Source organism: Chinchilla lanigera, unplaced genomic scaffold (assembly GCF_000276665.1).
Source record: "Chinchilla lanigera isolate Chin_1 unplaced genomic scaffold, ChiLan1.0 scaffold00094, whole genome shotgun sequence".
Taxonomy (NCBI): Eukaryota; Metazoa; Chordata; class Mammalia; order Rodentia; family Chinchillidae; genus Chinchilla; species Chinchilla lanigera.
Genome location: NW_004955495.1, coordinates 1,494,043 through 1,507,180, shown reverse-complemented (window position 1 = coordinate 1,507,180; position 13,138 = coordinate 1,494,043). Strand labels below are relative to the sequence as shown.

The 13,138-nt window shown below is 53.3% G+C and overlaps 1 protein-coding gene across 4 annotated transcripts in view; it reads left to right on the top strand.

Moving 5' to 3' along the window:
* The first annotated feature begins 1,801 nt into the window (after positions 1 to 1,801).
* The window catches only part of Dnmt1 (DNA (cytosine-5-)-methyltransferase 1), a 39,851-nt gene continuing 28,514 nt past the window's right edge, over positions 1,802 to 13,138 (top strand). Inside the window, exons 1-6 of one of the 4 annotated variants that reach the window (XM_005405582.2) lie at positions 1,802 to 2,039; positions 9,798 to 9,834; positions 10,363 to 10,470; positions 10,650 to 10,869; positions 11,558 to 11,633; positions 12,940 to 13,018. In XM_005405582.2, coding sequence (XP_005405639.1) covers positions 1,960 to 2,039; positions 9,798 to 9,834; positions 10,363 to 10,470; positions 10,650 to 10,869; positions 11,558 to 11,633; positions 12,940 to 13,018 — 600 coding nt within the window. In that variant the 5' untranslated portion in view covers positions 1,802 to 1,959. Of the gene's footprint in view, positions 2,040 to 2,247; positions 2,291 to 9,476; positions 9,548 to 9,797; positions 9,835 to 10,362; positions 10,471 to 10,649; positions 10,870 to 11,557; positions 11,634 to 12,939; positions 13,019 to 13,138 lie in introns of those variants that run through there. The other 3 variants (XM_013505317.1, XM_013505316.1, XM_005405583.2) reach the window with 3 other exon arrangements.

Genomic DNA, 13,138 nt, shown 5'->3' with positions numbered 1-13,138 from the left:
GGCCCTGGAGGGACACTGGCTGCTGAAGGACACCGTGCAGGGGTGGGCAGCCTGCACTCTCCAGAGGGCCTGAGTTCCCCAGATTCCACTGCTGGCCCAGGCAAGTGCCTGGAGCTGCATGGCTTCCTGGATCGGAGTGATAAAGTGCCTCTGTTGAGTTTTTCAGTGTGTGGCTTTTGTGACAGACAGCCTGGGGCCTCTGTGGGCCTATGACAATTTCTGGGACATTCAGGGTGACTCAGCTTGGCCTTTTACTGTTTCTGGTTGCAGTTCTGGGCCTTCAGCTCAGGGCCTCTGAAGTGAGCTACATCCCTAGCCCTTTTGTAATTTTTCATTTTGAGACAGTCTTCTAAGTCACTATGTTACCCAATCTGGGCTTGATCCTCCTGCCTCAGCCCCTGAGGGGTGGGGTTATAGGTCTCACCATCTGCACCAGCTCTGTCAGAAAGTTCTGGATGGGGACGGGAGATTCGCGGTGATGGTGGTGGTGCATGCCTGTCATCCCAGCACTCAGGAGGGTGAAGAAGGAGTATCGCCATGAGTTGGAGGGCAGCCTGGGCTATAATAGACCTTGCCTCAAAAAATAAAACAAAAGGATTCTGTTTTCAGTTTTTCTGAATATATCTACATCCGCACAAGTGTGGTTGTTGGACCATACAATTGTATTTTAATTTTTGGAGGAACTTCCCCAGCGTTTTTCCACACTGCCTACAGCATTTTACAACGCTACCAATAGCGCACAGGTGTTCCACTTTCTTCATATTCTTGCCAATATTTATTCATTCATTTACTTTTTTCAATGGTAATTCTTTATCAGACATGTTTTCACAAATATTTTCTCACTTTTTTTTTTTTTTTTTTTTTTTTTTTTTACAGTATTAGGCATTGAACCAGAGCCTTTGCACTGGGCTCCACCCCCAGACCTTTTTTTACTTTTTATTTTGGGTCTTTCCAAGTCGCTAAATTGTTTAGAGTGGACCCAAACTTGGGATCCTCCTGCCTCAGCCCATCGAGTGTTGAGAATACAGGCCTGCACTACCATGCCGGGCCTCTTTGCCCCCCTTTTTGTGTGTGTGTGTGTGTGTGTGTGTTTGAGACAGGATCTCGCTGTGCAGTTCAGGCTGGCTTTGAACTCACTTCTGTAGCCCAGGCTGGCCTCGAACTCAAAACGATCCTCCTGCCTCAGCCTCCCAAGTGCTGGGATTACAGGCATGTGCCACCACTCCTGGCGCTTCTTGTTTTAATACTGTCTTTTTGTATTCTCAGACGATCGCACTGTGTTGTCCAGGCTGGTCCCGAACTCACACTTAACCTGCCTCGGCCTCTCAACTGCTGGGATTACATGTATGCGCCACCACGCATGGCCCCAGTCTACCTATATTACGAATTCATGGCGCTAGCTACAAATCCCGTGCTTGCTACAAATCGTCCTGTAGATTTTCTGGAGTAGCTGGTCTGAGCCCCGATCAACCCAAGAGGGTGCTGAGGCTAAATGCAAACGGCCTGCTCAAGGTTGTCTAGTGAGCAGAAGGTGTAGGTGTTAGGTTGGAGCTGAGGGCTTTAACTAGAGCGCTCAATCGCTGCAGCCTCTCAGACGCTCGCTGCTTTATCTTGTTGAATGCCCAGAGAATGAATGAACCTCTCGGGCGCTCGGGCGCAGCTCCCCCGCCCCCCTAACCAAGCAGAAACCAGCGGGCGGAGGTGGCGCTTGGACGAGCCCACTGTTTTGCCCTGGGAGGGGGTGAGCGCCCATCGTACGCATGCGCACTCTCCGCGCACGATCAGCTCCGCTGACTGCCCACACATGGTACGGCCTCTCTGTGCGTGGTACGTCTGGCTTTCCCCTGCGCCTGGGCCAGGGTGGTACGCGCTGCCTCCGCTGGCTGCCCCTCCCAGTTGGTTTCCGCGCGAAAAGCCGGGGCGTCCTGTGCTGTCGCTGCGTCTGCTGGAGCCTTCGGGATGCCGGCTCGCACCGCCCCAGCTCGAGTGCCCGCGTTGGCCACTCCGGCCATCTCACTGCCCGACGATGTCCGCAGGCGGTAGGTGTTGCGGAATGGGGTTGTGGGGACCATCTACTCGGGGAAGTGGGGGATCCAGGCAAGACGCCGGGGTGGGGGGTTGCTCCCCCTCGGGGTGGCCCGTGGTCGCCGCTGACAGCCGGGCGCGCATGCGCGGGGTGGCGGCGCGGCGCTTGGCGGTGGCGGTTGGCGCGGGCAGAGAGGCACTTCCGGCCGCGCGCTCCGTTGGCCGTTTGGCGCCAAAATGGGCTGAGGCCCCTCTCAGCTGCCTGGTGACTAGAAACTTGGGGTGGGGGACCTTTTCGGACCCCAACGTACAATAAGCTTTGGGTTCGTCCCGGAGGTGGGGGCTCCCCTTCTCTTTCCTGGGCGCGCAGGAAGTGGGCAGCCCGCGGCCGCGGGGCCGGACCCTCAGCCCTGGGACTCCGTCCTCCACTTCCGGTGCTGGGCCCGGGCCCCGGGGGCGTTCCTGGGGTCTCCTTGGTGTCCCCGCAGTTGTTCGCCCCAGTAGTGATCTGCGCAAGTAGACGTCACCATTGCGGGCATGGGTACGGGTGGCAGAAGTCGGCAAGCCTAGTCTCCCGGGGGATCCCCGGGATCCCCGGGGACCTCTGTGCTGAGGAGCGCTTTTGTTTTTGTTGTTTTTGAGACGGGGTCTCTCTCTGTATAGCCCAGGCTGGCCCCTGACTCCTGTCGGTCCCCTGGTTCCTCAGCTCCTTCCGAGTCCTGAGGTTACAAGTGTGTGCCACTTGTAATTTGGGTTGTCTTGGAGTTTTTTGGAGACAGGCTTTCTCGGTATAGTTCAGGCTGGCCTTGAACCCAAAGGAAATCCTCCTGCCTCAGCTTTCCAGGTGCTAGGGTTAGAGGCATGTGCCATCACGCTTGGCGAGGAGCTCTCCGTGTGTATCGCAGGGCTGGGGCCAGGACGTCGTGCCTGGGGACTGTCCAGAGCGAGGCTCTGCAGTGGCCATGGGAGGAGCAGAACATGGCGGCCAATGGAAGGGTCCCCGCCACGGCAGTTTGCCTCATGGGACTCCTGGACATAGAGGCTGGCGGGAAGACTGGCCTCCGGACTGGCGTTCCTGAAAGGCACCAGTGCATTCCTGAAAACTTGTTCCACATGAGCTGTGCATTAGTCACCTGAACCTTGACCAGTATTGGACAGTTCCAACCGGATCTGTTGACCCGCTCTGGCCATTTCTTCTTCCGGCCACTTCTTCTGTCGGCCATTTCTTCCATGGGCTCGCACACGTGGTCCACTTCGGACTTGGCCTGGCGGGGGATGAAGGTTTAGAGTAGTTGGACTTTTTGGTTTAGAGGAGTTGGGCCTCGCAAGATAGGCAAGCCTTCGGTATCACTGAGCGGTGCCTCCAGCTCTTCAAACTACTTTTTGTTTTTTGATACAGGGTCTTGATATGTAGTTCAGGCGCGTCTTGAACTCACTATGTAGTCCAGGCTGGCCTCAAACTCCTGTGGATCCTCCTGCCTCAGCCGTCCCCAGTGCTGTGATCAGAGGTGTGCACCACCACAATCAGCTCAAAGCTCCCCCCACTTTTTTTTAAACTCCTAACAGCTCCATCAGCTGTATACTAGAAAGTATTTTTAACATTTGGATTTCTGAGTCTTTAACTTTTTAAAGTATAATGTACCAAAAATAATAAAGTATAATGTACCATAAGCCTTTTAATAATCGTATCTTTCAGGATGTCACAATTTTCTGCTTGATTTTCTTACCTGTTCAGGCAGCATCATTTGCACAGCAAAAATGACCTCCCAGTTGTCTTCTGCTGCCACTCAGGGTTACTTTTTACAAAGTAGATACTTTGATGGTCTTAGAGCAAGAGCTGGAGCCCCGGCTTCCCTGCCCCACACCTGGACATCAGGTACTGATTCATGGCTCCCTGTGTGAGTCTTGCATTCATCTTGCACTCTTCTCATAGCAGCGCAGGCCTTTCAGGTCCTCAGGGCCTGGGCCATGCTGAGCATCTAGTGGAGCTTGGAAACCATGTGCCCTTCCCCAAGCTGCCTACTGCCCGTTCTTTTTTTTTTTTTTTTTTTTGTATTACCTTAAGATTGAACTAGGATCTCCCCAGCCCTTTTTTAAATTTGGTTTTTAAATCATGTGACAAGCCTTGCTCAGTTGTCCAGGCTGGACTCGAACTTGCTACCTGCTTGCCTCAGCTAAGTGCTGGGATCACAGGCACATGCCCCATCCTTGGCCCTGTCCATTCATTCTTAAACCTGCCCCTCAGGAAAATAGCTGGGTTTTTCCAATAAAGATGTTGGAGTCTTTTTTTTTTTTTAAGAACTTTATTTCTTTTGTGGTGCTGAGCACAGTGCTATGCCTGAGCTCCATCCCCAGCCCAGAAGGTATTGGGTTCTTGATGTACCCTCCCTGCTGGTTGCTTCAGGGACTGCTGGAGAATATATTTGCCTTCCTCATGGGCTCTGCTGATGGACCATCTTTGCTGCCACCCTTTCCACTGTAAGGAGGCTGGGATTTACTCGCTGATTCTAGTGGCAGCCTCTGCGCAATTGATTGGCCTTCCTAATTACTTCAGCTTTCTTATCTGTGTGTCGTTCTGTGATTAGATTAAACTGGGTCTTGGAAGCCTTAACCTCAGTGGCACAACCTATGGAACAGATACTGAATAGGGCAGAACTGACATCTTTTTCTGTCTCTGCCCAGTTGTGGTTTGATAGTAGAGATGCAGATTCCTGGGCTCCAGCTTGTGATCACCTGCCTCAGCCTTCCACGGTCCTAGGATTACAGGCAGGCGCCTCCATACCTGGCTGAAAAATCCGGAATTTCTAGCGCTTAGTTTTAACTTGTTGCCAGATCATACCAGTTGAGTAGATTAAATCAGACAATGTCTTTTCTTGCGCTGGGTGGGGGTAGTGCTACGGGAGGAACCGAAGGAAGGCCTCGTGCTTGCTAGGCACGTGTTTTACCACTGAATTATCACCTGGCACAAACCTACATTATCTCACAGTTCTGCAGATCAGAAATCTGCTGTGCATCTCACCAGGTCAAAAAGCCTCTGCTGGGCTGGGTGTGGTGGCACACATGTGTGAATCCAGCGCTTGGGAGGCTGAGGCAGGAAGATTGCTATGAGTTAAGAGGCCCGTTTGGGCTGCATAGTGAGACCTTGTTTTTCAACCCCTTCCCCCCAAATTCTGATGGCTGCATTTCTTTCTGGGGGCTTTAGAGGACAATGTTTCCTGTTCTTGTGGTGTTGGTAGAATTCAGTTCATTGTGGTTGGGAAACTTGGGTCTCCATTTTCTTGCTGGCTCTGAACTGAGGGCCGTTCCCCCTTGTGGATGCTGGCTCGTTCCTTGGCCCTGGCCCCTTCCACTGACCTCAAAGCCAGCCCCTCAGGTAAGTGCTCAGGCTCGGATCTTCTCCAACAGCTGCTGCATTTTTTTTTTCCTTCTTCTGAGGCAGGGTCTCACTATATAGATCAGGCTGGCTTTAAACTCACTGTGTAGCCTAGGCAGGTCTCGAACTTGCAGTCATCCTCCTGCCTCAGCCTCCCTGAGCGCTGGGAAGACAGGTGTGGCACAGGAGGCGCCAGCACTGCTTTTGAAATGCAGATAGAGGGCTCTCTGCTCTCACCAGAGTGATTAGATTAGATCTCCCATTAGATCTCATCATCGTGGGGCTCTAACCTCAGTCACGTCCGCAGTCATTTTTGATAGCTGAAGTAACACACTCATGGCTTGGGGCAGGGTTTGGTGCTTGGGCATCCTGGGGGGCTGTTGTACTGCCTCTGCGGGGGCTAAGACTAGTCCCACCCCGCTTGGCAGAAGCAGAGGTGGGAGCTGGAGTGCGGCTCTGTGGCAAGCACTTGCGGAGCAGGCCGAAGCCCTGGCTTCCATCTCCAGCGCTGCAGGAAAGAAAATGGAAAAGGGCAGGGTTAGCAGAAGCCTGGGAGTCTGTGCGGCCGCCCCTGTTGCCAAACCATATTTCAGACCAGCATTTCTGGTTTCGGGATTTTAGAGTCACTTACTGTTCTGTAATCCATCCTGTCTCATCCGTATTTTTCCCTGGATGAATTTTTCTGAAGTGTGACTGGAACCCTGGCTTCCACCTCCCCCAGGACCCTTTCACAGTTGGTTGATTGTGGAACAAAAGCAGTACGCTTTCCTGGCTGCCTGCTGTAGGTTTGCCTTTCCTGGTGGGTGTGGGCACTCCTGGTTTGGGGGCTCCTTCTGCCCAGAGGAACCGCCCCGGACCCCCTTCCTAGTGCTGTGGGCTGTCTTCGTGGAAGCGCTCAGATTTTGATTTTGCCTTCTCCGCCGTGGTTATATATATCCTAGCTCCCTGATGTGACTAATCTGTGAGGGAAGCAGCTAGGAATGAATCATGGGACCAGGCACGTGAGCCAAGGTTGTCCCCTCCAGCCCCTGCCCCCAGTACTGGGGATCAAGCCCAGCGTTGCTGTACCCTTGAGCCGCAAAGCACCCCCCTGGCCCACTGGCTGTTTGCTGTACGGGGAATCGAACCTAGGGCCTTGCACATACTAAGCACGCACTCTACCATCAAGCTCTGTCCCCATTCCCCTCTCAGGTTTTTGAGACAGGGTCTCACTAAATTGCCCAAGCTGGCCTCCACCTTGTGATCCTCTTGCTTCAGCCTCCTGAGTAGCTGAGGTCAGGGCTTAGAAGCCACCGTGCCAGGTCCTGTTGGTTGTGCCTGATGCGCTCTTGAGTATCAGCCCTGTGAGGTGGCGTCACGAGTTTCTCTGGGGGCAGGGATGGACTATGAAGCTGCTTCCCGCCAGCTCCTTGGGGCCAAGCGGGGTAAAGGCGGCCTTTAGGTGTCCCGCGCTGTGGCAAGCCCTCTGCTTCTCCCTGCCTGGCTGACTGTCACAGTGCACAGGAAGGCTGAAGGGATTTAGACCCACAGATCTGCACCATGCCCGGGTGTGCACGTGGTGCTTGCATCTGCCGCCGCTAGGCCAGTGGAGTCTAGTCTTTAATGCCTGGGGCGGCCACATAGAGCAGGCAGGGCCCCTGCTGGTCTGGGTGGAGACTGTGTCTGGCCACTGTTTTAAGGACGGAGGGATAGGCGGGTGTGGTAACGCATGCCTGTAATCCCAGCTCCTCTGGAGGCCAAGAATCGCAAGTTCCATGCCAGCTTAGACAATTTAGTGAGACAGTGCTTCAGAATAAATAACAAGCCAGGCATGGTGGCACATGCCTATAATCCCAGCACTTGGGAGGCTGAGGCAGGAGGATTGCTGTGAGTTTGAGGCCAGCCTGGGCTACAAAGTGAGCTCAAGGCCAGCCTGAACTGCATAGGGAGACCCTACCTCAAAAAGACCAAAAAGCTGGATGTGGTGGCACACGTCTGTAATCCTAGTACTCTGGAGGCTGAGGCAGAAGGATTGCTGTGAGTTTGAGGCCAGCTTGAACTACATAGCAAGACCCTGTCTCATTTAAAAAAAAAAGTTGGGGGTGTAGGTCAGTGGCAGAGCACTTGAACGCCCTGGCTTCAGTCCCTAGTACATTGGAAAACAAAACATGAAACAGGGCAGAATAACCAGGGATGGACACGAGCTTCACAGGTAGAGGACTTGCAGCTTCGAGTGGGCCAGGCGCTGCATCCCATCCCCAGCACTGAAGGAAGAGACGAGAACATAGTGACCGAGTGGTAGACGTCCTGCTGCTGGCCTGGCCTGTGTGCCTTGGCTGGAAGTGCCCAGATGTGCGCTTGCCCGTGTTTCTGGCCCTTTCCTACTCAAGGTGGCAGGCCGAGGATGTAGCTCAGCGGCGCAAGCGCCTGCCTGGCAAGCATAAGGTCCTGAATTTGATCCCTAGTACCAAAAAAAAAAAAAAAGAGAAAAAAGAATTATCCTACTTAAGGTGACATGGCTCGTGCCTGCAGGAGGCTCCTACATACAAGCTTTGTTTTTAGTTTTGTTTTTTTGTGTGTATGTGGTGCTGATTTGGAACCCAGGAGCTTGTGTGTGCCAGGCAAATGCTCTGCCTCTGAGCTGTACACCCTGAGCCTGGGCTCCTGGAGGTCCTGATCCCAAGGTTGCTGGGCTCTGAGTGGTGTGGTCTGTGTAACCCGGGGTTTGTGACTCCTTTCCCCGGGGCAGAAGCATCCCTCTACACAAAGTCCCCTACCGAGTGCCCAGCTGGCCAGGAGGCCCCGCCCCGTGCTGCCCACGTCTGGCTACCTGCTCATGGCCTGGACCACGTCCTAGCACGCAGTAGGTGCCGGCAGGTGTGGGTGGCGCCAGAAGCGGGGAACAGGGTCCACCACGTGCGCCGGAAGCGGCCATGTTGGTCCCGCAGTGGCCTCGGGCTGGTGATAGCTGAGCACCCGGTGTTTGTCGCTGTGGGTGGGAGGTGCAGAGATGGTAGGGGCCTGCCTGGTCACCGCCTAGGGCACCCGCCTCCCGACCATGAGGGACACTGGCCTGGCCGGTTGGACCTGTTCTGCCCAAGCTGGGGACAGCGGCCCTCTCTCCTTGGCGTCTTCACTACTTGTTCCTGTTAGTGTTTTCCACTTCTACCCAAGAGTCAAGTCACTCGTCTCCAATAACCAACCCAGACCTCCATTTTCAGGCCACCTGAAAGCAGTTGTGCACTTTTGAGCAGTTAGGTACAGACATTCGGATTAGGCTTGGACCTTCAGGAGGACAAGCACCTTGGAGAGGCACCTGCCAACTCTCCCGCCCTCCCCAGCCCTGAGCACAGGCACCCCATCACCCCAGCTGCCTCCATTCCCTCATTTGGTTGGCCCTTATTAAGATGCTACCACCAGGGGCTGGGGATTTAGCTCAGGGGCTGGGGATTTAGCTCAGCGGCACAGCGCCTGCCTGGCAAGCGGGAGGTCATGAGTTTGATTGCCGATACCGGATAAAAACAAAAAAACAACAACAAAAAAAGGTGCTGCCACCCTCACTCGTCCTGGGAACAGCCGCTCGTTGCTCCTCACAGTGTGGCCCTGCTCTGCTTATTCTGACGCTAGCCACACTGTGGCGCCCTGTCTCTTTATTACTTTGTGGTACTGGGGATTGAACCCAGGGTCTTCACACTGAGCTGCATCCTGCCCTTTTTATGTTGCCAAGTTGCCCAAGCTGGGCTTGAACTTTTTTTTTTTTTGGAACTGGGAATTGAACTCAGGAGCAGGACCCCGCGCTTGCCAGGCAGGCGCTGTGCCGTTGAGCTGTATCTCCGGCCCTGGGCTTGGACTTGTAACCTTCCTGTCTCAGCCTCTCAGAGAGCTGGGATTATAAATGTGCAGCACTGCGCCTGGCCTGCGGCACCCCTTTTAGGAACTCCTGCCAGACGCAACTGGAGAACTATAGCTGTAGGTCGTCCAGCTTTCAGAGGGATCCCAGCTATGTGACCTGCTGCCCCTTTCCAGGTTCTTTTGGAAATAATGCCTGTTATGAAGCTCCTGTATTGTCTGTCACCAGAAGACTGACTGCAGCAAGGCCTTGCTCAGGTCACAGATGACGGACTTCTGTGTAGGCCTTGCTGGAAGACATGTCGGACATTTTGGGATGGGGTGAGAGAGGACGTATTTTTTTCCTAATACTTATGTTAAACTTACTTCCAAAACTCTAAAAGTGTAGGGGCTAGGGATTTAGCTCAGTGGCACAGCGCCTGCCTGGCAAGCGCGAGGTCATAAGTTTGATTCCCGGTACTGGAAAAAAAAAAACCAAAAACCAAAAAAACAAAACTGTAAAAGTGTAGTATTGATTCCTGGAGGTAAGCGCATTGCTTAATGAGTGTTATTTCCCATTTCCTCCTTTCAGGCTCAAAGACTTGGAAAGAGACAGTTTGACAGAAAAGGTAATCTCTGCTTTTATTTTTCAAACATTTTAAATATAACATTCTTTTTAGATGAGATCTGGTGTTGCCCAGGCTGATCTCAAACCCCTGGAGGGTCTCGCGGTGTAGTTCAGACTGGCCTTGGCCTCACAGTGGAGCCTGCAGTGCCAGGGCTGGGGTCACAGGTGTGCGCCACTGCGCCTGGCTCCTCCTGTAGACTGCAAATCGTCCCCGAGATGACTTAGAGTCCGTAATACGAAGTAAAGCCTATCGGAGTGGGTTTTGTGCTCTGTCGTGTAGGGGGAAATGACAGTTGTTTATGTCCAGTACAGGTGAGGTTTTTACAAACTCTCTTCCTTTGGAGGGTGGTTGAATCTGCAGACGCAGAGCTAAGGACAGAGGGCCGTTGTCCTCAGCCTTCCAGTGGAGATTGTGCGGGGGCAGCTAGTCATTGCAGTGAGAACAAGCAGCTTCCTTACCTGTGCGCTGTTAGTCGCTTAGTTAATAACCCACCAGCTAAGGGCCGCTAAGCCTGTGTCCTCCCCTTAGGAGTGTGTGAAGGAGAAACTGAACCTCCTGCATGAATTTCTGCAAACGGAAATCAAGAATCAGTTGTGTGATTTGGAAACCAAATTACATAAGGAAGAGCTGTCCGAGGTGAGTGAGTTCTCGGCCTCCTGGCTCCCGGAAGAACCCGCTCCCTGCGACTCTGTGACCAGGGAGGCAGACACCCTGCCCTCGCCACTGCCTGATGATTGTGGGGGACGCATGTTCCCTTGTTCTTATTGCCACTGGTTTCCATTCACTGCTACTCAAATTATCCTTTCCTGCTGTAGGAGGGCTACCTGGCTAAAGTCAAATCCCTTTTAAATAAAGATTTGTCCTTGGAGAACGGAGCACATGCTTTCAATCGAGAAGTGAACGGCTGCCTAGAGAACGGGAGCCAGGCCAGCGGTGCAGCCCGGAGAGTGCGAATGGCAGAGCCACACAGCCCCCCGCACAGCAGTTCTAAGCCCCGGGCGCCGCGGAGAAGCAAGTCTGATGGCGAGGCCCAGCGTAAGGACCTCGACTCCTCTCTGGCCTCACGGGAGGCCCCAGCACAGGGCGGGGTGGGGGGGAGGACAGTCAGGCTTCACCGGGGTGAGACCCTGGGCAGTAGCTCCTGGTTTCTTCTGTGTGTGCAGTGCTGGGGCCAAGCGGGGCCTCGAGCGTCCTCGCGCGAGCTTTTCCGCTGAGCGCCAGCCCTAGGCCTCCTAACCGGCTCAGTTGCACAGATGGGTCAAACCGGATCTCTCACAGTGAGGGTAGTGGACGGTGTGGAAGGAACACACACTCACTAGAAGCTGTCCTTTGATGTTTATTTATTGTTACGGTGCGGGGGGATTGAAACCAGGGCCTTTCCACTGAGCTGCATTCCCCAGCCCTTATTTTATTCTTTTTTGCTAAATTTCCAAGGCTGGGCTCAAAACTGTGATCCTGGTGCCTCAGCCTCCCAGAGAGCTGAGATTACAGGTGTGCACCACTGCACCCGGCTTGTACTTTGAATCTTGGCTTTTGATCTCTTCCTTGGCTGTATGATAGTCTTGTTGCGGGACGGGCTAGTGCCCTCTTGGCCACAGTTGGTGGCAGGTGCTGTCACCAAGGATGCCCAGCACCGGGCTTCTGCAGTAGCTTGGCATTGAAGTGCACTGTGCTAGGGACCAGTCTGCTCACAGTGGCCTTCTTTTGTTTGTTTTTTGAGCAGCTGGAACTTCACAGAGCCCCATGGTGACGAGGAGAACGACCAGGCAGACCACTATCACATCTCATTTTGTCAAGGGGTCAGTATGTGGGAAGTGGGCTCTGGCTTTTTCTCTAGGCTGAGTAGTTTGTTAAAGCACAAAAGGAATTGGTAGGGTGTGATTTAGCAGCCCCGATTTCCAGATTGCATTTCATGCATGTGTGTTTCCGATACTGAGACTTACACCTAAGGTTTTTGCACTGAACTGCATCCCCAGCCCTTTTTATTTTGATGCAAGAGTTTTCTAAGTTGTCCAGGCTGGGCCTACCCTGGGCTCCTCCCGCTTCAGCCCCCCAGAGTGCTGAGCATACAGGTGTGTGTATGCTTGTACACAGTATGGATGTACCTCCATGTACCTCGCATGGATGTCTGTGCTGGATGTACCATGTCGGCTCTGCATAGGTTACCTTGCGGTTTTCGGTCACTAGACATTCATGAATAGCATTTCTGAAGCCCTCTGCTGTTTTTATTCTTACAGGAAACTTCAAATAAACATAGTTGTAGAATGTAGTTTGGTGAACCCCCAAATACTTGTCACTCAGCATCCACAGTCACCAAGTCACTGCATTGCTTTACCCCCCATCTCCAGCTGGAGTACTTGGAAATGAACCCCAGACGGGCTGTTCCATACACAAAACCAAAGCATACTGAAGGCTGTCTACGTGCCTTCTCTGAAGGTTTTGTTTTGGCGTGCTGGGCGTGGAACCTGGGGCCTCATGCGCGATAGGCAGGTGCTGGACCACTGAGCTGCACCCTCGCCCCAGCCTTTTCTTTTTCGTTTTTTGTTTGAGACAGGGTCTCGCCACATAGTTCAGGCTGGCCCTGAACTCAAAGCATTCCTCCTGCCTCAGCCTCCCAAGTGCTGGGTGCTGGGATGATAGATGTGCAACCACACCAGGCCAGCTATTTATTTTTGAGACTGATGTCTTAATAGGTGGTGCCGTGTCTGGTAGAGATGTGTAATGTCTTCCCTTTGTGATATTAACAGCCATTGTTGAGTGTCTGGACCCGTGACTTACTGCTTATAAAGTGTCCATATTCTTTTTTTTTTTTTTTTTCCTCCGGTACCAGGAACCGAACTCACGACCTTGCGCATGCCAGGCAGGCGCTTTTGCCGCTGAGCTAAATCCCCAGCCCAGCGTCCATATTCTTAACCTGTCATTCAAAGAAACGTTAAACTGAAGCCTCTTTCAACATCCCAGGAGTGAGGGCCTCTCCCAGCAGGGAAGAAAGTGTCTGTACCCTGAATCAGGCCTAGAGGGTGCTGTGGGAAGGAGAGGTGTAAGTCACCCAGGGCCCCCAAGGCCAGGTCTCTGAACTCATGGTCACTTCATTGTGTGTGACAGCCCTGCCAAACGGAAATCCGAGGAAGACCTGGACAGGTCCAAGTCAGAGGAGTCTGTGGATGAAGAAGAGAAAGACCAGGTAAGGCGGATGTGGCCGGGGCTGACCGCGCCTGGATGTGTGTGCTGCAGGTCACCCGAACTGCAAGCTGCTAAATGAAAACCCGGTCAGCGGGTCCACCAGAGGAACAGTCAGGCGGGG